We start from the raw sequence: 19,667 nt of genomic DNA on the forward strand, positions 1-19,667 counted from the left end.
CCCCTCATATAAACATACCATGCCAGTGTAAACCATGACTTGCAGTGGCGCCGCTGACCCAAGCATAGGTAAGGCTTCAACTGGCTTCACGTTGACATTCCAACCAACACCAAAACTCGCAAAATGAGAAAGTGCAGATAGTACTTGGAGGGGGTGAAAAAGGTAAAAAGATGCAAAAAAGTGGACTGGGAAACAACTCTTATGGGCACATACCTTCAAGGAACATTTTCAGTTATGGAATTTGTACAGAAAAAGAGGATTCTAAATTGTTTGTTAACATGAAAATTACAGTGATGAATGACTTTGATAAAAGCATGTGAAGCAGACTAGGACGGCCCTCTGCAAAAACATTTGGGGATGCTGGTAAATTAATAAGCTAGGAAAATCAAAAACATGAAAAGTGTAACAGTGCTACAAGCTGGGTCAGAGGGGAGAGGGATAACAAACTGAGAGGTCTGTCTCTTATATGTTTAGTGCAAAAAGAATCAGGGAAGAAAAGGATTCAAATTTAAACTGATAAAAGGAAATACCTTTTTTGCATAAGGTATGGAATTCATTGCCACAATATATCATTGTAGCCAACATCTTAGTAGGGTTCAAAAGATTAGATATGTATATGAATAATACTAAAAACAAAAACAAAAAAAAATGAACAACTTTTGGAAAAGATATAACCACTCATGCTTCAGGGCTCTTTAACCACTGGGTGTTAGGAAACACAGGAAAGTCAAATACTCACCAGCAACTACACACCACACCAAAGAAACACTAACCCAGGAACCAATCCCTGTAGCAAACCTCATTGCCTACTCTGCCACCATATCTACTCTAGCGACACCATCAGAGGATCCAACCACATCAGCCACACCATCCGGGGCTTATTCACCTGCACATCTACTAATGTCATCATGTGCCAGCAATGCCCCTCTGCCATGTACACTGGCCAAACTAGACAGTCTCTATGTAAAAGAATAAATGGACACAAATCGGACATCAGGAATGGTAACATACAAAAGCCAGTAGGGGAACACTTCAATCTTCCTGGACGTTCTATAACAGATTTAAAAGTAGCAATACTTGAACAAAAAAATTTCAGAAACAGACCTCAAAGAGAAACAGCAGAACTAAAATTCATTTGCAAATTTCATACCATTAATTTGGGCTTGAATAGGGACTGGGAGCGGCTGGCTCACTACAAAAGCAGCTTTGCCTCTCCTAGAATTGACACCTCCTCCTCAATTAGTGGGAGTGGACTACACCCACCCTAATCGAATTGGCCCTGTCAACACTGGTTCTCCACTTGTGAGGCAACTCCCTTCTCTTCATGTGTCAGTATATAATGCCTGCATCTGTAATTTTTACTCCATGCATCTGAAGAAGTGTTTTTTTACCTACGAAAGGTTATGCTCACATAAATGTGTTAGTCTTTAAGGTGCCACCGGACTCCTTGTTGTTTTTGTGGATACAGACTAACACGGCTACCCTCTGATACTGGACAGGAAAGTTATGGAATTACTGCCTACTGCAGGGTTTCTTACAACTTTCTCTGAACTATCTGGTATTAGCCACTGTCAGCCACTGAACTAGATGGACCACTGGTCTAATCCAAATCCAGTATGGGATTTCCTATATTCCTATAACCAGCTGGGGGAAAGAATATATTCTCTAGAAACATAAGGCTTTGGTTTCTTTACTGCAGCTAGCCCTCCTGAACCTATCTAGTTGAGCTCTTGTAGTTTATGACTAGATATTTTACACAAACATGCTATTGCTAATAAATTCTATTTTTAAGTAGACCATTTGAGTCTTAGATTGCTTTGAGGTATGGTCACTGCACTCAGAGGCAGAAGCAACCTATAAGTGTGTGCGGGGAGGAGGTGCAGTTGCCCAAACAGTGGCCCCACCCTGTCCCATGCCCCTCTTCCCCGCCCCTTGCTTGCTCCTCTCCAACCCCTCCCCCAGTCACTCACCATTACAACCTCTAAAAAGTGGGAGGGCCATACCTCCCGGTCTCCCCTGTTCTGGTGCCCCTGACTGCAGTATGTGTTGTTAGGACCATTTATGAGAGGCAGTTGGGAAGAAAACAGTCCCTTGTCTTGACCAGTCAGTTGACTCAACCTTCACCAAGAAATGAACCCAATATCAGATGCAGATAGTAGGAACAAGGGAAAGCCAGCTGACCACGAGGAAGAGGAGGATGGAAGACAAGACTCCTCTGAATTTCTGATCTTAATCAGAGCCAGGGAACAAAATTAGTATTTTGGCCTCAACAGAAAACTAAAACTGGGCCTCATCCAAAAGCTGGCAGTCTGTGCTCAGGAAAGTCCTGGGAAAAGGAGTGGTGTTACAAGTCAGAACTTAAGTGCATTAGCATACTTTTGTTGGGTATATTGATAACACAGCACTTAACTACATTATATTTGGATCTAGATAGTTCATGTGTGCTGATAGAGATTTGATTATACTGAAATATACCGAAACCAGATGTGCTACCCCTTCTGCCTTCCCTTTATAATTTCTATTGTTGCCATAAATTAAAGAAAAAAAAAGATTAAAACTTCAGGTCAGATCTCCAAGGTAGTCTGATTTTTAGGCTGGCCATATCCGAGTATTCTTTTTTTGGGTGAGCTATATTTCATTTGCCTCTTTTATTCTTTACCTTATAAGGTCAAGCATAAAGTTCACCTACCCTTTTGGTTGAGAAAGGCTATAACAGAACTCCCTCAGGAGAGTGTTAACAGTACCCTTGGAACAGCTGAACAGTGTCATTCAAGTCATGTACCGTGCTCCCTCCCCCGTAAAGGAGAGAGGCCCAGATCCTCAATGGTATTTAAGCCCCTAACTCCCATTTATTTCAATGGGAGTTAGGGGCTTAAATACCATTGAGGATCTGGATCTAAGTCACCAAATTCAGATACCAACTTGCATTTCCTGCATAACAGTGCACCAAGCTATCATAAATCCACTGTGATGATCAAAATTGTAGTTTAATTGAAAAGTCAACTACATTTTAAAGTCTACAAAAAATTGTACTGGGTTTTAAAAGGAAAAAACCACCACATAATAATGAAGTAATTTTAATACTGTTAATAAGACTCTGAAGTTATGAAATAGTCATTACAATTCTTTAGGAGTTACAATTTCTATTCACCAGTAAGTGTGCCATATACAAACACTGTGACTCCAATAGCTTAGGAGCTAGGCAATCAGCAATTCATAAACCCCCTTCAATAGATATGTTATTTATTTTACAAAGAAAATAATCTATTTTGTACTAGGAAGTCAACTGGCAGATGGTCTTTGTAGAAACAAACAGGACTGACTCCATTTGTGTGAATAATTTTCTATTATCCAAAATTTGTAAGTTTTAATCTTAAAAGATTGCTAAACAGTAATACCATCTTTCCCTAAGACAGAGATAACTCACAAGGAACATTTGTTTGGGTGGAGAGCCAAATGTGTTTTGTCTGCCTCTCTTCCTTGTACTATAGCTGTTGTGTCATGAAAACCCTGGATGCTTGATAACACTCTGCATAATAGCAAATGTGAAAATATATGCCAAGACTCCAGGATCATTGCCTAGAGCAATCCATCACCAAATAATACTAATAAGCCATCAAATGTCATTTTCCCTATTGCTGCTGTATAATGAAATGCAGTTTGCTTTTAACTCAGTTGTTTATCCACTAATAACTTTTCTAGTCACTCTATTCTATTCGTGTTTTTATACCACACTCATCACTGTAGTATCTGAATGCATTTCTGGAAGGCATTCAGGGATGTAACAGTTGTAACTTTGTTAATGCACATTTAAGGATGAGAATGGGTTCTACCTACAAAAATCTAAACTTACTACAGTGTGGTCCAGTAGTTGATAATTTAAACACTAAAAAGGCAAGAAATTCTCAATTAAGATTTCTACACCTAGGACAAGTTCAAGAATACCAGGAACACACTGTAAAGCTCTTCAATTTCATACCCTCCCCAGATTCCTATACTATGCTAGGGCCTGCATTATCCCTTTTCATAAAAAGGAAAGAACCAGGCTTCTCAGAGAGGTTGCCAGCTCTTCTCGAAAGACACTTGCAAATATTATACTATATTATTCCAGGTTTCTGCTGTAATATTTGTTAGCTGATACCAGAGGAGCTTGGAAACTGCTTCTAGATATGTAACATTCATAAATGCCTAACAAACTAATCTCTGCTATCCCCAATTCGCACACAGGAGACTATAAATCTTTGGGTGAAATTCTGCCCCTACTGAAGTTAATGGGAGTGTTATCATTTACTTCAATAGGATCATAATTTCACCATTACTTCTTATATGATGCTTTATATATTCACAGTGCTGTTCAAACATTAAGCAATTGACAATTTCTCAAACTCAATAAAACCTGTCCTGTGCCCTTGTTCTCATGAAGGTGTCCATGACAGAACAAGCAGTTTCTTGAGTTGAGAAGAACTCCATTTTCCACAACCCTTTAACTCAAAAATAGTTTGTTCAATTATCCCCAATTATGCTCCTTTAAATCTTATATATGGAAATACTACTGGTGACTCCATATTCATGCAAAGACAAACACTAATAATTATAACTGCAATCCAGCATGATTTTTGTTTTATATAATCCATTTGAATGGCATTTTTGATAGCATACACTGCATCTATAGTTTGTATATAATTCAAAATACAAAAATATGTATATAAATGAAATAAGGTGGAGAAAATTTATTGATACAAATAAAATGGCTCAGCCTAATTACAGAAGTTTCTGGTGCTACATAGGAGCCCTAGATTTTTCTGTTCCAGTCTCCCCCTCTTTTTGCATTGTTACTGCATAGCACCTGCCTGCTGTTAATCTAGAGCCGTTAGGAAACATTTTCAAATGTTGTTATATTTTCTTGTCTCAAAATAGTATTTTATAACCCATCTTGTTTATTTACAAAAGGTGTGTATTGTATTATGGTTAAACAATGCTGCCAACTCTTGTGAGTGCACCACAGGTCTCACAATATTTGTTGCTTTTTGAAAGCACCAACTCCTCAATTGGTGTGACTGAACAGCTCCGCTTTCATTTTGAAAAAAGGCAAGCCTGTAGCTTTCGTGGTTATAGCAACAAGCTTGAAAATACTAAATCCTAAACACTTCCAACACCATAGGACAAATAAAAAGAACCCCAAAGAGTTATTTTTAAAAGCCATCATGATTTTAAAGCCAATTTTGTGATATTTGAACATTTAGGGTTGACAATACTGCATACTGACCTCATGCAATGCCCAAAATACTCTACTAGCTGGATGATCACTCTCCCCCACATTTTGGGATGAGTGGCTCCATTAATGCCAATTGGGGCACCAAACCCATCCCTGGATCTGGGTGCTATGAACCAGCCCTGGATATGATTTAGCGTCGAACCAAAGATGTCATTTAAAGGACCCCTAAACCTCACAATGGCGCCAACTCTCCCTGCCCCCCTCCCCTTGCCAGGTCAGACTGTTCCTGCACCCAGGAAAGCCGCTTTTACTGATGCGCTGACCCCCGGCACTCCCGCAGCCAAGGCCGGGGAGCCCTTTCATCATCAGCTGGTCGGTTTTGGAAGGCAGGAGCCAGCGGGCCTGGCCAGGGAGAGGGGAGAGGCAGCGCGCTGTGTGAGGGCGGCAGGGGCTGTTGCAGGCAAGCTGCAGTGACTCCTCCTAGAGGCGGTATGTGGAGAAGAAGGAGCCCCCCCCTCCGTCCCCCTCCAGAGCTGCCGCCGCCATTGAAACATACAATACAAGAGAAAGCTAGCGGCAGGCGAGAGCAGCCCAGGGGAGTCAGCGGCAGCAGGAGCTTCCCGAGGCGGGGAAGGCGGCGGCGACCTCCGGGCAGGTGAGGAGAGAGGCCCGGCGGGTGCGGAGCATGGCGAGGAGAGCGAACGATCGGGCGCTCCGTCTACCCAGGCTCGCCATCCGCGGCTGAGGCAGGGCGGCTGCCCCAACGCGCTAGCCCGGGGGGGAAGGAATCCTCCGAGCCCCGGGGGCAGGCCGGCGCGGGGGCCGGCACCAGCCGGGGGCCGACCCGAGGGAAAGGCCTGGCCGGGGGCACGGAGGGCCGAGGCGGGTCCCAGCTGTGGGAGGTCTGGGCGCAGGATGGTGACCGGACCCCGGGGACGCGGAGCCGGCGTTCTGCAGGCTGCGCTGTGCGGCGCCAGGAGCGGTTCCCAGCGGCGCGGTCCGGAGGGGGTGTGCTCTCTCGCTCCCTCCCTGTGTGACTCTCCCCGGGGGAGTGGGGCGAGGCGAGGGCACTCCCCCTCCGCTTCCCTTTCCGGGACGCCCTTTCGGTCAGAGCCCGGTTAATGGCAGCCTCCATCGAGCGAAGCTTACAGTCCCCCCCCGGAGCGGTGCTTTGGGGGCGGGGCTGGCAGCCGACCGGCACCGGAGACTCGATCTTTGGGGGTTTACGCGGGAAGAGTCCTTCCCTCCGGAGGGCGCGCGCCCTTTTCCAGCTCCCTCTCCTCTGGAGCGCGCCCCAGTGGGTCGCTTGTACAGCCCCGAGCCGTTCGGAGCGCGCCTCATACCCAGGGCCCCCTTATGCCCTAGTCGGCGCGCGACTTTCACCACCCACGTCAGAGAAGATGTCCTTCGCCTGTCCGAGACACTAGCACTCCGGCCAATCACTTCACGACCCCCTAGTTCTCCCGCGGTGCGCGCCGGTGCTTTAATCTCAGGCTCGGCCAATGAGCGCGCGCACCATGCGTTGGGGGGGCGGGTCTGTTGTCTGGCGAAGAACGCAGGCAGCCGAGTCGCGCGGGAGGTGCCGGGGAAGGGGCCTTGGCAGTTTGCATTTGAAAAAAAAGGCGGGTTCAGATTTGACAAAAGGCTGCTGTTGGACTAGAAGCCCGGCCCCTTAAAGAGACAAGCGTCGCAGAGGCTACCGCGGGGAAAACAAAACAATCTCAGCCCGACGCTGCGGCGGGGAGACGGCAGGGCCTGCTCGAGTTCGCTGGGCCGGGTCCCCGCCTGCGCTGAGCTCGGACCCTGCGTGGGGTAGCTAATCGAAACATGTCCTGTGCAGAGGCATATTCGGAGCCGCGCCGAGAGAACACCCCAAGGATCTGCCTGCGCTGGGCTGCCCTTTCCACCAGGGCAGCGTGTGGGGCGGCCGCGTGGGCTGAAAACGATCCCCCTATTCAGTTGCCCTTTGTGGCAGAGCTGCGGCAGCTGCTCTCTTGTCTAATGTCTATATTAGCGTATGTCACAAACTGCTGCCAGCCTCCTACAAACTCACCTGGGGAAAGGGAGGCCTCATTGCTGGCTGCTGATTATCTATCCTCTGGTCAACCACATTCATCAACTCCTATTTCTCTTCCACAACCCCTCAACTCCCACATTTTGCTTCATCTTCATCATTGGGGTCAGAAATTTGCCTGCCACCAACTTCAAAACATCTCAAACAGTCACAGTTACTCTTGTGCTGAAGCTCCTACTGACTCCATATTTTCTTATCATTACTCTCATTTTTGGCCACAAATAATGTCACAGAAATAATATTAAACACAAATATTTATTCCACTGCGAATAAATAATGAGTTATGAGAGCAGTGGGACTGGACCCAGGTCTCCCACCTCCCAGGTGAGTGCCCTAACTACCAGGCTACGGAGGCCTTCTCTCCTGGTGGCAAAATGTCCCTATATTTATCCACAGTGGAACAGGTTCCACAGGAGAGACTGAGGGAGCCACACATCAGAATATTTGATTCAGACTCCTGTTCAAATCCTTTCTGCCCCCAAGTCTGAGGTGGGAATTGAATCTGGGTCTCCCACATTCCAGGTGAGTGCTCTAACCACTGGGATAAAAGTTAGGTGGAGGTGCCAGTGCCCATCTTCTCTGGCCATTTTCTGTGGCTTTACTTATTCTCACAGCAAATGCCTCCCTGCAGCCTAGACTCAGACGCCTATCTCCATGAGAAGTAAGGTGCTTAGGAGACACCCTTCTCCTCAGTATCTCACATTAGCTAGCTTAGCTACTGTGGTGGCTTTTGTGTATTACATTTTTAGGCATCTGTCTCTCCCCATTCATTGCATAGGGAGCCTAGGTACCTAAAAGTCAGGCATGGCGACACTGAGCGCGACACTAAGTGTTGCAAACCCTAGGTCCCTTTGTGCATCCGGGCCATACTGCCAACTCTAAAAATTATTAAGTGGAACGAAAAGATATCTGGAATAGCATAAAAAATTGGAGAATAGGAAAAAGTAAAGTGGAGAAGGGGAAAAGTTCAAAGTGTATCTGAATAGGAGTGAGATTTTGTAGTAGATTCTACAACAGACAAGAAACCTGTGAAAATTTAACAGAAAGGGAAGATATTTTCCTTTTTGTAGGCACCAGTAAGAAAAAAAAGTTATTGAATGTACAGGCAGGGGCTTGGAAAGCTAGGACAACTAAAACCATTATTTGTCTGAAAAAATGTTTACCTACTACTGCTTCACATAACAGCCAAGATTACCATATCTAAAAGTGATTCAAAAATATTGTTTTCATTTTGCTTAATATGTTTACTTGGTTTTTTCACACCCTAACTGACAAAAGTTTTCCTAACAAAAGTGCTAGTGTAGACATAGCCTAAGTCGTAGATTTAGACGCCTGAGTCCCTTTGTGGATTGGTGTCTACATCCTCATTTGACACTGTAATCACTGTCTGGGACAACCTTTCTATACCCAGTTTGACTTCTTGAATGACTTCTTGATTTAGTTGGGGATTGGTCCTGCTTTGAGCAAGGGGTTGGACTAGATGACCTCCTGCGGTCCCTTTTAACCCTGATATTCTGTGATTCTAATGTTTTTCATATCTATCCCTAAGTAGATGAAATATGGCAATACATTCTTAGAGGCAACTTTTGGCTGTGATGTTGGATGCAGCAATGCATGAATAGCATATGCAGAGAGAGGAATGTAATGGGAAAATGCCTCTTTTGGGATGAGGCGGGTAAGAGTCCTATAAACTCAGCTCATGCTGGCAAAACAGCTTGAGAAACAGCAACTCAGAGCTCACTTAAATTAATATACTTTGATTGGGACTGGATGAAATAAAGGGAAGTCCTACTTTTATAACTGAAGCTTTGGTGCCACAAACATATGTGCACACACATGCAAATCAGGTTGATTTGTTTTAGTGATCATGGTGTTGAGGGGTAACATCACTAGCTAGAGCCAGGCATGGTACAGGTAGATATGTTTAAACTTTCTTTACTCCATTTGGCCAATGAACCTCAATCCTGACCTATTCTAACACCTCTTTCATGTTCAGGTTCTCACATGAAAAAAATTCTTTAGAATAAGAAGGAAAGAGTGTTGTAATCCGAAAGTTCCTTGACAGTTGGGAAACAGCAGTTGGGGAGAAGTGCAAGGAACAGTTGCACAGAAGTATATGACAGTTGTGGGAGAATTAGGAAAAAGAATGATCAGGTAAAGGGAGAAGATGGAAAATTAGACACAGTGAGGGAAGAGGGAGTCAGGAAAATGATTTAATTGCACAATGAGAGAACATATATAATGTAATAATTTCTCTCATTACTTTGTAGTCAAGTACTTTTTCATATCCACAGCTCTACCAATGTGCTTTGATCTTTTAACACAGATGCTGAATGCAACCACATTTCTGGTGGGCCAAATCCTGCTCCTATTGCAATTTTGTCATTGACTTAGAAAGAAGCAGGATTTTGTCCTGCAAAAACAATGAAAGAGAGATTAATGTAATGTGAGTTTGAACTAGATAGATAGGTTTCAGAGTAGCAGCTGTAGCCATTTGAATGACAATTATCACAAGAACTAAAAGGATGAGTTAGAGAGATTATTCAATGTTATAAAATAAAGTGCTGAGTTTAAGATTGGCTTGTCACAAATTAAATAAATTTGGCAGTTTCTTTTTAGTTTTTATTGCAGTATGCTATCTCATGTCCTCTTTTGGGCAACATAATTTGTAAAGTAGCTTATGTAATACTCCTTCCATCTTGTCGGGGAACTTGCTTTTATCATTATTTTGTAAAAAGCAAAAGTTTACTGAACAGTCTCTGGACCTGAAAACACAGAACAATTACCGAGGGGAAATTCTGTTAAAATGTTGTGAAATAAAATTGCAAACCTTTGTGCAGCACTGCTAAAGTTCAGGATTGAGGTGCAGTGGCAGTGTATGGATGTTGTGTGGCAGTGTATGGATGTTTCCTGAAGCCTGGCATAGTGTTTATCACAGTATTGCATCCGTCACCAAGATATCCCTAATGCAATTCATCCTTTGCTGCCAGAGTGTTAAATTCAGCCACAGAATTAAAAAGGGGGCAGGAGGGGGAAAAATCAGTTAATGACATAATAAAATAGCATTGTTGTGGGGGTGGAGGGGTTATTTTTTCATTTTGTAGCCCCTCTACTGACTTTTTAGTGCAAATATCCAGTAATTAGATTTTAGATCAAATGGCAATTTTATTAGATCCCAAACTACAGCACTTGATTCAAAATTGGTAATTATTTAGGAACTCATAATGAGGTCATGTGTATCTTGAATTCTTAGTATGTCTGTCTACCAGGCTATTAGTTTATTCTCCCTTAGTTTTCGTTACTCTACCTATATAATAAACACATTCAGAAAGAAAAATCAGCAGTATGGTGGACAAGGACAAACTGGGAGTATTTTAGACCACTGTTGACTGGTGTTTTTCTTTCTTAAATGTGGTATAAGTGTAGCTAGAATTCAATTTAGATTCTCAAAGAAAGTGTACTTGATTTCCTGATGAGCAGTTTTTTTCAACATCTAGACTAGTATTGGACGGGTGGACTTTTTCCTATAGTTATTCGCTTGGAATAAACAGAAGAACTAGACCTGGATTTCAGTGTTCTCAAATGGATTTTAAATGTGTCTTTGTGGTGCAGTGATATCAAAGGCTGTTAAGATCCTGATCACAGTAGCACAATATATTATGTTGTTATTTCCGATTACAGTTTTGTCCTTCACTCCCAATCTGTCAGGGACTGCAAGAGCTGTTGAGGCAACAAGCTTAGCTCTGGCAATGAGTGAACAGCACATGTTGCAAAGCAGTGCCCTCTCCTCAATTCAAGAGGTCTGGGGTTTCATATGCAGCCCTCCTCAGCAAGTTTGGTCATGACAATGTAGAACCTTAAATTACACATGTAAAATTGGAAAAGATCAGTGTGTCTGTGGCAACCCCCTTTTAGGACATAAAAACTGAAAGCAGGCTGAAAAATGTGGATGTTAAAAGGTAAAAAGATTTGAAGGGAGTGGGGAGAGAGTTCTGTGTTGTGCCTTCATCATGCTTTGGAACTCAGAAATGCTCTTATCTCCAGCCATGGAATAGATTTCCCACAGTGCCTCACTTCATGTCACCACAATCCTTTTCAACTTAACTTTTTTCTTGTTCCATTGTTGTGAATGCATATAAGAGAAATTCTGTGCATATGCCTTCATCAGCAGAAGCATCAGGTGTTGCAGCCAAATTCTTCATATACTTCAGTAGAGTGGCACTGCACTTACTGCGGTATAACTGGGATCAGACTTAGGGCAGGTCTACACTACAGCAGGGATCGACGCTCTGAGATCGATCCACCAGCGGTCGATTTAGCGGGTCTAGTAAAGACCCGCCAAATCGACTGCAGATTGCTCTCCAGCCGATCCCTGTACTCTACTCCCGACAAGAAGAGTAAGGTAAGTCAACGGGAGATTTTCTCCCATTGACCCCCTGAGGTGTAGACCCCACGGTAACTCGACCTAAGGTACGTCGACTCCAGCTACGTTAATCATGTAGCTGGAGTTGCATAGCGTAGGTCGACTTACCGCGGTAGTGTAGACATAGCCTTAGGCAGTAAGGTGGACAGCTATCTTTACAAAATTAAAATGTAGCAATTACTTGACTAAAAGCTGAAGCTGTATCTGTGGCTAAAAGCCTTTTATACTGTTTTAAGTAAAATGGCTGACTCCAGAACTGTCATAACATTTACCTGTGTGAAACTTGTTTATTGTTTCCACAAAACAGGAAGAAGCAAGGAGGGAGCTAGATTTTATTTTCTTTGCTCCTAAGCCTAGCCTAGATTGGCTCTTCCCATGGAAAACTTCTGCAGAAGGAAGCCAGAGGGGCAGAAAAACTGGTAATCGTTCCCTTTAGGGCAAGAGATGAGGGACCTCCTCCCAGCTCCATGGAGGTTGGCTCCTGTGGCTGCTCAGTAGCAGATGTGAAGGCGACCCAGAGGAGGGTGTTAATACACCTCTGACCCATATAATTTGCCTCCCAGAGTTCCCAGCTGAAAAAGCAGCAGCAGAACAAGGAGGGGTGGTTCTGTGGAGTACAGCCTGTTCCCTCTTTCTCCCTATCTCACCTCAGTTCTACCTCCTGAACTTAATGGACCTCCATTCACATAAGACACAGCAAGAAGGATAGTTTACAGAGGTTGCTCTCACTCTCTGCCACATATAAGGGAGGAACGCTAAATATAGCCTTGGCACAATTTGATTTTTTTATATCATTTCAGTGGATAAAAATCAATGCTTATTTATAACTTATTTTTATCAATTTCAATTTTCACAGTTGCAGGAAATTATGGGGGGAGGTGTCAGGCAATATTTATGAAGTGACAGTAGACGTTGAGATACAAAAGGTTATAGCTTTATAACTGTTAAAAGACAAATTGTCAATATCACATGTCAAAACATACACGGTAAATATCCTTAAATGAAACTAATATGTTCTCAGCATCATATTTTTTACTTTGCCTATCTGTAAATTATGGATGGTAATATTTTTCATTGGTTTGCATATGTATGTTGAAATCAATGTTTGCCAACATTCACTGATAAAAATCGAATCCTTTCAAATTTAACTATGTAGACATTCACAAGGGATGATCCAGCTCCCTGTAGTTATTATAGGCAGAACAGACAGTGATGCCTGTAGTTCAGCTTGCCTTCCACCCTAACACCCTGCTTTTGTTTGCCTTTAACTGCCAAACTTAATCACTGTGGCTGCAATTTTCCATGCTGGTGTCTACCTCAGGCTGGGTTTTTAACAAAAATGGTTCAGCCATTTTAGAGAATGAGGTTAGGGGAGAAATATGTTGCTTTGCGCTTGTTAAAAAAATGCTTACAGCCTTTTAATTGAGAAACTCTAGTTCCTCCATGCTTTGAGGTATGGCAGGAGGATTGCTGTGGTGCCAGGAGACCTTTGAATATCCACTCAACTTTGACCGAACCCTGCCTGATTTAGTGCACAAGGTAGATGGAGTTCAAGGAATGAATCAGGGTTGAGTAGTGAATGAGGCTGTTGTCTGTAGGACCCGGCCTCATTTGTTGTCATAGTGGGAAGGTGTGTAGTGAGTGAAGCAGGGAATTGCAAGAAGAGGAAGGATGGTTTCATGGTTAAGATAGTTGAATGCCATTTTTGAGAACTGGGTTTTATCTGTATCTGCCGGAGTTCCTATGGAATGCAGGGCAGGTCACTAAAATTAAAATTTTCCACAGGTGGCCACTTGTGTGTTCCTCGCTATCTGAGTGCCCAACTTGATTGAGACACTGGGGCCTCATTTGCAGAAGTGCTGAGCACTGACAACTGCAAGTAAAGTTAATGGGATCTATGCTTTGAACATATGAAGTACTATAAAAATACCAACTACTCTGAAAAAATCAGATTTTAAGCATCTAAATTTGGGCACCAAAATTAGTGGACATATTTGACAACATCGGCATTAATCTCTCAGTTCCCCATCTGTTAAATGGGAATATTACCACTCCATCTGATATGTGTTATAAAAAAATTCATTAATGTTTGTGAATCACTCAGATGCAATGACAAGTGCCATAAAAAAGCCCGTACAGAGGTTTTGAATGGTATACAGTAATTAAAGCATGTATTCATACACTAAATGGTGAGGATAAAAAGAAATATTAATAGCTACCCATTCAGTAAGCATTGCCTTTTTTGTGTACTAATGAGACAGGGGCCCTAAAGGAAAAAAAATAAAAGTATGTGGCCATTTAATGCAAGACTGTATAAGAATGTATCCACATAAGGCAGCTGAATTAAGGTTGCATGGGCAACCTCACTTCTGGCATTCCCTAATTTTTGAGTGTTTTACTTTGCAACCATAACATTCTTTTAATGTAGTTTATTTTTATGTAGTTTTATTTACCATAACAAACAGAACCAAATGAAACTTTCTTAAATAATGATGAGTGTTACATGCCTATGTCCCATCACGGTATGCTGAAAATATCCCTCTCGCTTTGTAAATTGATTTTAAGACATTTAGCAAGAATGAAATCCTTCCACTGCAGATGCATCATCACCTGCTATACACAACAAAGAGATGTTTACAGATATATTGAATAGCAACAATTTTTTTCTATATTATAATTAGTTAATGTGCATTCAATTTTCTTCTATTCCCCAAACTGCTCTTTCTGATCTATTTCTGTCTTAATATACAGTATTCAAAAGAACACAGATTATAGTGTTTTGAGTGCTCAGATTGTATGCTGTTTGATAAGTGATGCTTCTGCTTTAATATCTGTATTTATTGTGGCCAGATCAATGGCTCTATGAGAAGGCACAAGCAAGTCTATATTGATACTGTTCTGTAGAAGTTTCTGCTATACTCACCATCAATCCATCTCTTTTCCCTTGCAGCTTTTGTGTAGGTGCAAGTAAATAAAAACTCTCTGTCAGCAAATTGAAAGGAATATAGCAGCAAGATGTCTGCCCGAAGTGGGAAAAAGAAAATGTCCAAAATGTCACGCTCAAGCAGGGCAGGTGTTATTTTCCCTGTGGGGAGGATGATGCGCTACTTGAGGAAAGGAACATACAAGTACCGGATAGGTGTTGGAGCGCCAGTCTACATGGCAGCTGTCATAGAATACCTAGCAGGTAAATTAAGAGCCTCATTTTAGAAGTGCTGATCATGTACAGAGCCAAGTGAAGTTAATGGGCTATGCACACTTCGGGGGTGGGGGAGGTGGGGGCAAACAAGCTCTAAAACAGTATAGATATACCAAAATGCATTTAATGGGTTGAGGTGGATTCCTTCACATATTGGAGCAGCAGGGGCAGCATGCTTGATCTCTATGTGGAAGGATTGTGTTACTGTTCTGCAATGATCTCTTTGCCTGATCTAAAAGTGTGATGGGCCATAAAGGGAGTTGCATTCAGTACTTTTTTCACAAAAGAGAGACCAATATGATGATATAGGACTTTGAGAGAGTTGGATGAGTATAACAGAAGAGAAAAAATATTTCACATGTTACTCTAATAGCATGTTCTAGTTAAATTAAACTACATTCTCTTTAACTCCATCTACCCTTACAAAAAAAAAAAGCCACAAACACAAAGAACTTGTTAAAGTGACTGTGAAATTTGGTTGTGGTTCAACTTTGTTATGAAACAGTTTCTGCTTGATTACATTGCCAGAAAACAAACAAAAACCCAACTACCACCACCACCCCTACCACCCACCACCATCATCACCATCTTTAATGATGTTAGAGAATATGTTTTAACTTTAGTAAATAACTAAGCTTTATGTCGTGCCATGAAATTGAACATAATGCACCAAGGGTGGGGGTGGGGCAGGTGACACAGGTCGCTGTTGCTGCACTAGGTTTCCCCTATGAAGACATTCAAGTTCATATTCTTATTAAGACCTAAAAGAATTTAGCCTCAGTTTCACCATAATATAAATTTGCCCACATCACAAAATAGCCCCTCAGCATAATGTCATTGTACCTATTGTGGGGAGGTTCTCAGGTTGGAATTACAGGGATGTCACAGTTGAAGACTGAGGTGTATTCGGAGATCTGTGAGGAGTCTGAGGCCTGGACTAGTTGAGTGTGCTGCAATTCACAATTACAGTTTATTGCAAGAGCTGCATGGGGGAAACTTGCATGAAGCCTGCCCTCCCACATAACAGCATATGTGTCTGTAGCAATGGCTATCTAGTTCCTTTTACACATATTTGATGCACCCTCTGTTACAACTCCTCTATTTGTCAAAAAAATCATAAGGAATAAGTTTCCTTTTCAATGCATAATACAGAAGGATTATTTTGAGACATTGAAGAAATAAGTAAGTCTAGATTTCAGGTTTTTGATTATGTATAACAAGAGGGAGCAAAGTGCTGGTGACACTTACGTATTCGCCATAAAGCAATTGTGGAATCAGAATTCACCTTTATCTAACACCGTTTTTGAAGTTAGAAGGAAAAATATCGTTTATATGATACAAATACAATTAAGCTTAAATAAAGCATTTCTGTTCACCTTTGGCTCATCCAACTGCAAGAAATAATAAATCCAGAAAAATAAGTTAAGAATGAAATACCACAGGTAGAGGATTCAACCTCTAGAGAAACAGACTCAAAGTCTGAAATGGTGGTTGTGCCTTCCTCTCTTTCATTTTCTAACATATTATCAATTAAGTTGTTTGTTCCAAAATCTCTTTAGTGTAGACTTTCGAGTGTGCATACGTAAATAAACCCATACTTACACAATCCTATTTTATATATTAAGGGAACATCATTTCCCTGACCATTGTAGGTGCCGAAATCCCTCTTCAAAGGAGCTGGTGCAGTTATGCTATACAAGGGCAGGGGCATGATTTGGGAAGACCTTGCAGAGTGTATTTAGCCCTCTGTGGCACGGAGCATGGCTCTAAAGGGATACTTGCATGGCTGAGAGGGGGATTGGGAAGAGTGAAGCCAAGAGGATCCATTGTTACATGGAGCCTCCAATCTCTTCCCCCCCCCCCCCGCCCCCCAGCGGCTGCCTTGGGCCTTCTGAAGTTGCTGTAGTCTTTAGGCTGGAATAACTGCTCCACAGTGGCTCTGCTGACTCCCTACAGCCCGGGAAGGATTCCTTCACCATCCCCTTCTCCATAGAGATCCCCAAGACTCAGATTAGTTTTTTGGCTTGGCACTTGGGGATTTTCTCCTAAAGACTTAATCCTGCCCTGATCTGTGGCAGCCTTTACAAGGAAGTAGGAGTGCGACATACCTTGCACAAGGGGCTTCCAGCCTTGCAAGGCAGAGTGGTTTATGGTGAGCTGTGATCATGTACTACTAAGTACTGTTTACTTGTCCTTTGAGCTAGAGCAATTGACATATTGGCTCTGTTGATGGCTAGTAAGCTCAACATAATTTTAAATAAAAAGAAAAGGAGTACTTGTGGCACCTTAGAGACTAACAAATTTATTTGAGCATAAGCTTTTGTGAACTACAGCTCACTTCACGAAAGCTTATGCTCAAATAAATTTGTTAGTCTCTAAGGTGCCACAAGTACTCCTTTTCTTTTTGCGAATACAAACTAACATGGCTGCTACTCTGAAACCTATAATTTTAAATATTCACTTGAGAGTGGTTGATATACATGGGTCTATCACATTTTGGAAAACATTATAATCAATTAGTCAAGTAAATCGATAGATTATAATTTATTTGATACTCAAAAATATACAAAGGAACGTTTTCAGAAGGTTGATTAGACTGAGATTAAATAAACAGTAATTGAGAGATAATATATCTGTCAAACAGAGAGGAGTAGCATTTCAGCATGTTGTTTAGGGCATTAAACAAACATCTACTCTTTATTGATACTGGCATTTCCAAACCTAAATTCCTGCACACACTGTTAGGGAGTTTTATTAGACAGTCTTATGAAAAGGGGTAGTTTAGTTGAAAAAGGATACTATAATTTCTAATGCTGTTATTGTGGTAACTCCTAATACTCAGACATGAAATCCTATCTATGTTTTCAGGATGTCTTTGGAAACTAGATACTTCTCCATGAACCTGTCATGAAATAAGTAATTATAGATGGGGCTGGTATTATTATTAAGACTGTCTGATACTTCCCAAAGTTATAAGCAAATGAAAACAAGGATTTCTAACAGGAAACTATCTGTTTAGGATGAAGTTTTCCATGCTGGCTGCTGCCTCTAACTGAATTGTTTTTTTTATTTCAGCCAAAATAATTTATCCATTTCCAAGGGGGGAAAAAAGTGTTGTTTTGCCCATGTTAAAAATCATGAGACCTTTTTTTTTAAATGCTCTAGTGCTTTGCGGCAGGTACTTGAGATTTGGCAGAGGATGACCTTTATGTCAGGAATGTGCCTTTTGCTCTCCCTGTGAAAATTTGTCCAAATTTGGCCAAGTTGTAAGCCTTTGAAAAAACTGAAGTTTGCATGTACTCAGTAGAAAGGTCTTTGATTTTTAACAGTTAAAATCTTTGTAGAGTCCATCCTTACTGAGCATGCTCCAGTCTCACAGCTCCTGCATGTGACTGTACTGCGCATGCATCATCCCCACACTGTCCCTGAGCCTGCTACTGCCCAGGGCAATAGTGGCTCAGAAGGACTTTCCCTGTAATTGCTGCTCCTGACCAGGGTGAAGCTGGGTACTGGAACTGAGAACAAGGAGCCTGTCTCTCCTGTGCTCACAATGATCCCTCTGCTGGTACCCAGGCTGTGGAGGAGAAAGTCATCTGAGCTGAATACAGAAGGGACAAAAGCTGGACTGAAGGAAGGAGGGGGAAGAAGTAAAGCAGAACCCTGTCTATCTGATCCAATTGGTACCAGAGCCAGATCAGATAATAAAAAATTCAGATAATCCAGAGAATGGGAAAGTGCGAGGCTGCAGCACCGTCTAGCAGCCACAGGAGAGATCTCCCACTTCTGGACCTGTGTGCACCAGTTGTTCAGTTAATAAGGAGAGCCGGATAATGGAAGGTTGGATAAATGGGGTTCTACTGTATATTGGGACAAGCAATCTGGTGAGATTGGGACTGTGGGGGGAGATTGGGACTGGTTAGGATAGGAGACTAGGAGCCGGGAGAGTGAAGGCAGACTGGGAATAGCTGGGCAAAAAGATTGGGACTGGAAGTTGCGGGAAGGGAGGTTTGGACTGGTTGAGCCTGGAGATGAACTAGAAGTATGGGGGGCAGTTTGGGACAAGGAGCCAGGGGGAGATTGGGATTGGATGAGGAGGCCGGTGAGAGAGACTGGCAGCCAGTGTTTAAAAGAACATTATTAAAGTTGCAAAGTCAAGCAATCAGAAGTTAGGAAACACCAGAATGAAGGTTGCCTGTGCAAACTAAACATTCCACAGGTCCCCTGCCTCCTTCCATCCACAGGATGAACCTGCACTGGGATGAATGTATATGCATAAGGGGGCCAGATTAAGGTCGCACCAGCAGTCTTAATTCTAGCATCTAATTCTTGAGTGCTTGATTCTGCAATTTTAATAATGTTCTTTTAACATAGGGTGTGTTTAATAGTTTATATATTAAACAGCTGCTAATAATGTTTCACATAACTCATTACTAATAATTCCAAACAACTTTTAGAGCTTTAACATTCATATTTTGCTGCTTAGGGTTTATTTTGTATACTAAGAAGTAGTAAAAACTGGAGGACAGGCTTGCAGTATTGAAGGCCTCTTTTCCTCCTTTGGAGTTAAACCTCCTGTCAGAGGTGCTGGAATAATTTTTATAGTGGGGTGCTGAGAGCCATTCACCGAAACAGTAAACCTGTATATGATGGAAACCACTTAAAGCCAGGAGGTGTGGCAGCACCCCTAGTTCCAGCACCTATGCTTTCTGCTGTTGTTCCTGGATTATAAAACAACTAGTTTTCTATAGATTTCCAA

At 42.3% G+C, this 19,667-nt stretch overlaps 1 protein-coding gene across 1 annotated transcript in view; it reads left to right on the forward strand.

Annotated features, from left to right (window-relative positions):
- The first annotated feature begins 5,733 nt into the window (after positions 1-5,733).
- The window catches only part of MACROH2A2 (macroH2A.2 histone), a 35,951-nt gene continuing 22,017 nt past the window's right edge, over positions 5,734-19,667 (forward strand). The window contains exons 1-2 of the mRNA XM_074958915.1: positions 5,734-5,870; positions 14,663-14,899. Of these exons, the coding sequence (XP_074815016.1) occupies positions 14,728-14,899 (172 nt within the window). The 5' untranslated portion in view covers positions 5,734-5,870; positions 14,663-14,727. The remainder of the gene's footprint in view (positions 5,871-14,662; positions 14,900-19,667) is intronic.

Source organism: Natator depressus, chromosome 7, assembly GCF_965152275.1.
Source record: "Natator depressus isolate rNatDep1 chromosome 7, rNatDep2.hap1, whole genome shotgun sequence".
In the NCBI taxonomy this organism is placed as follows: Eukaryota; Metazoa; Chordata; order Testudines; family Cheloniidae; genus Natator; species Natator depressus.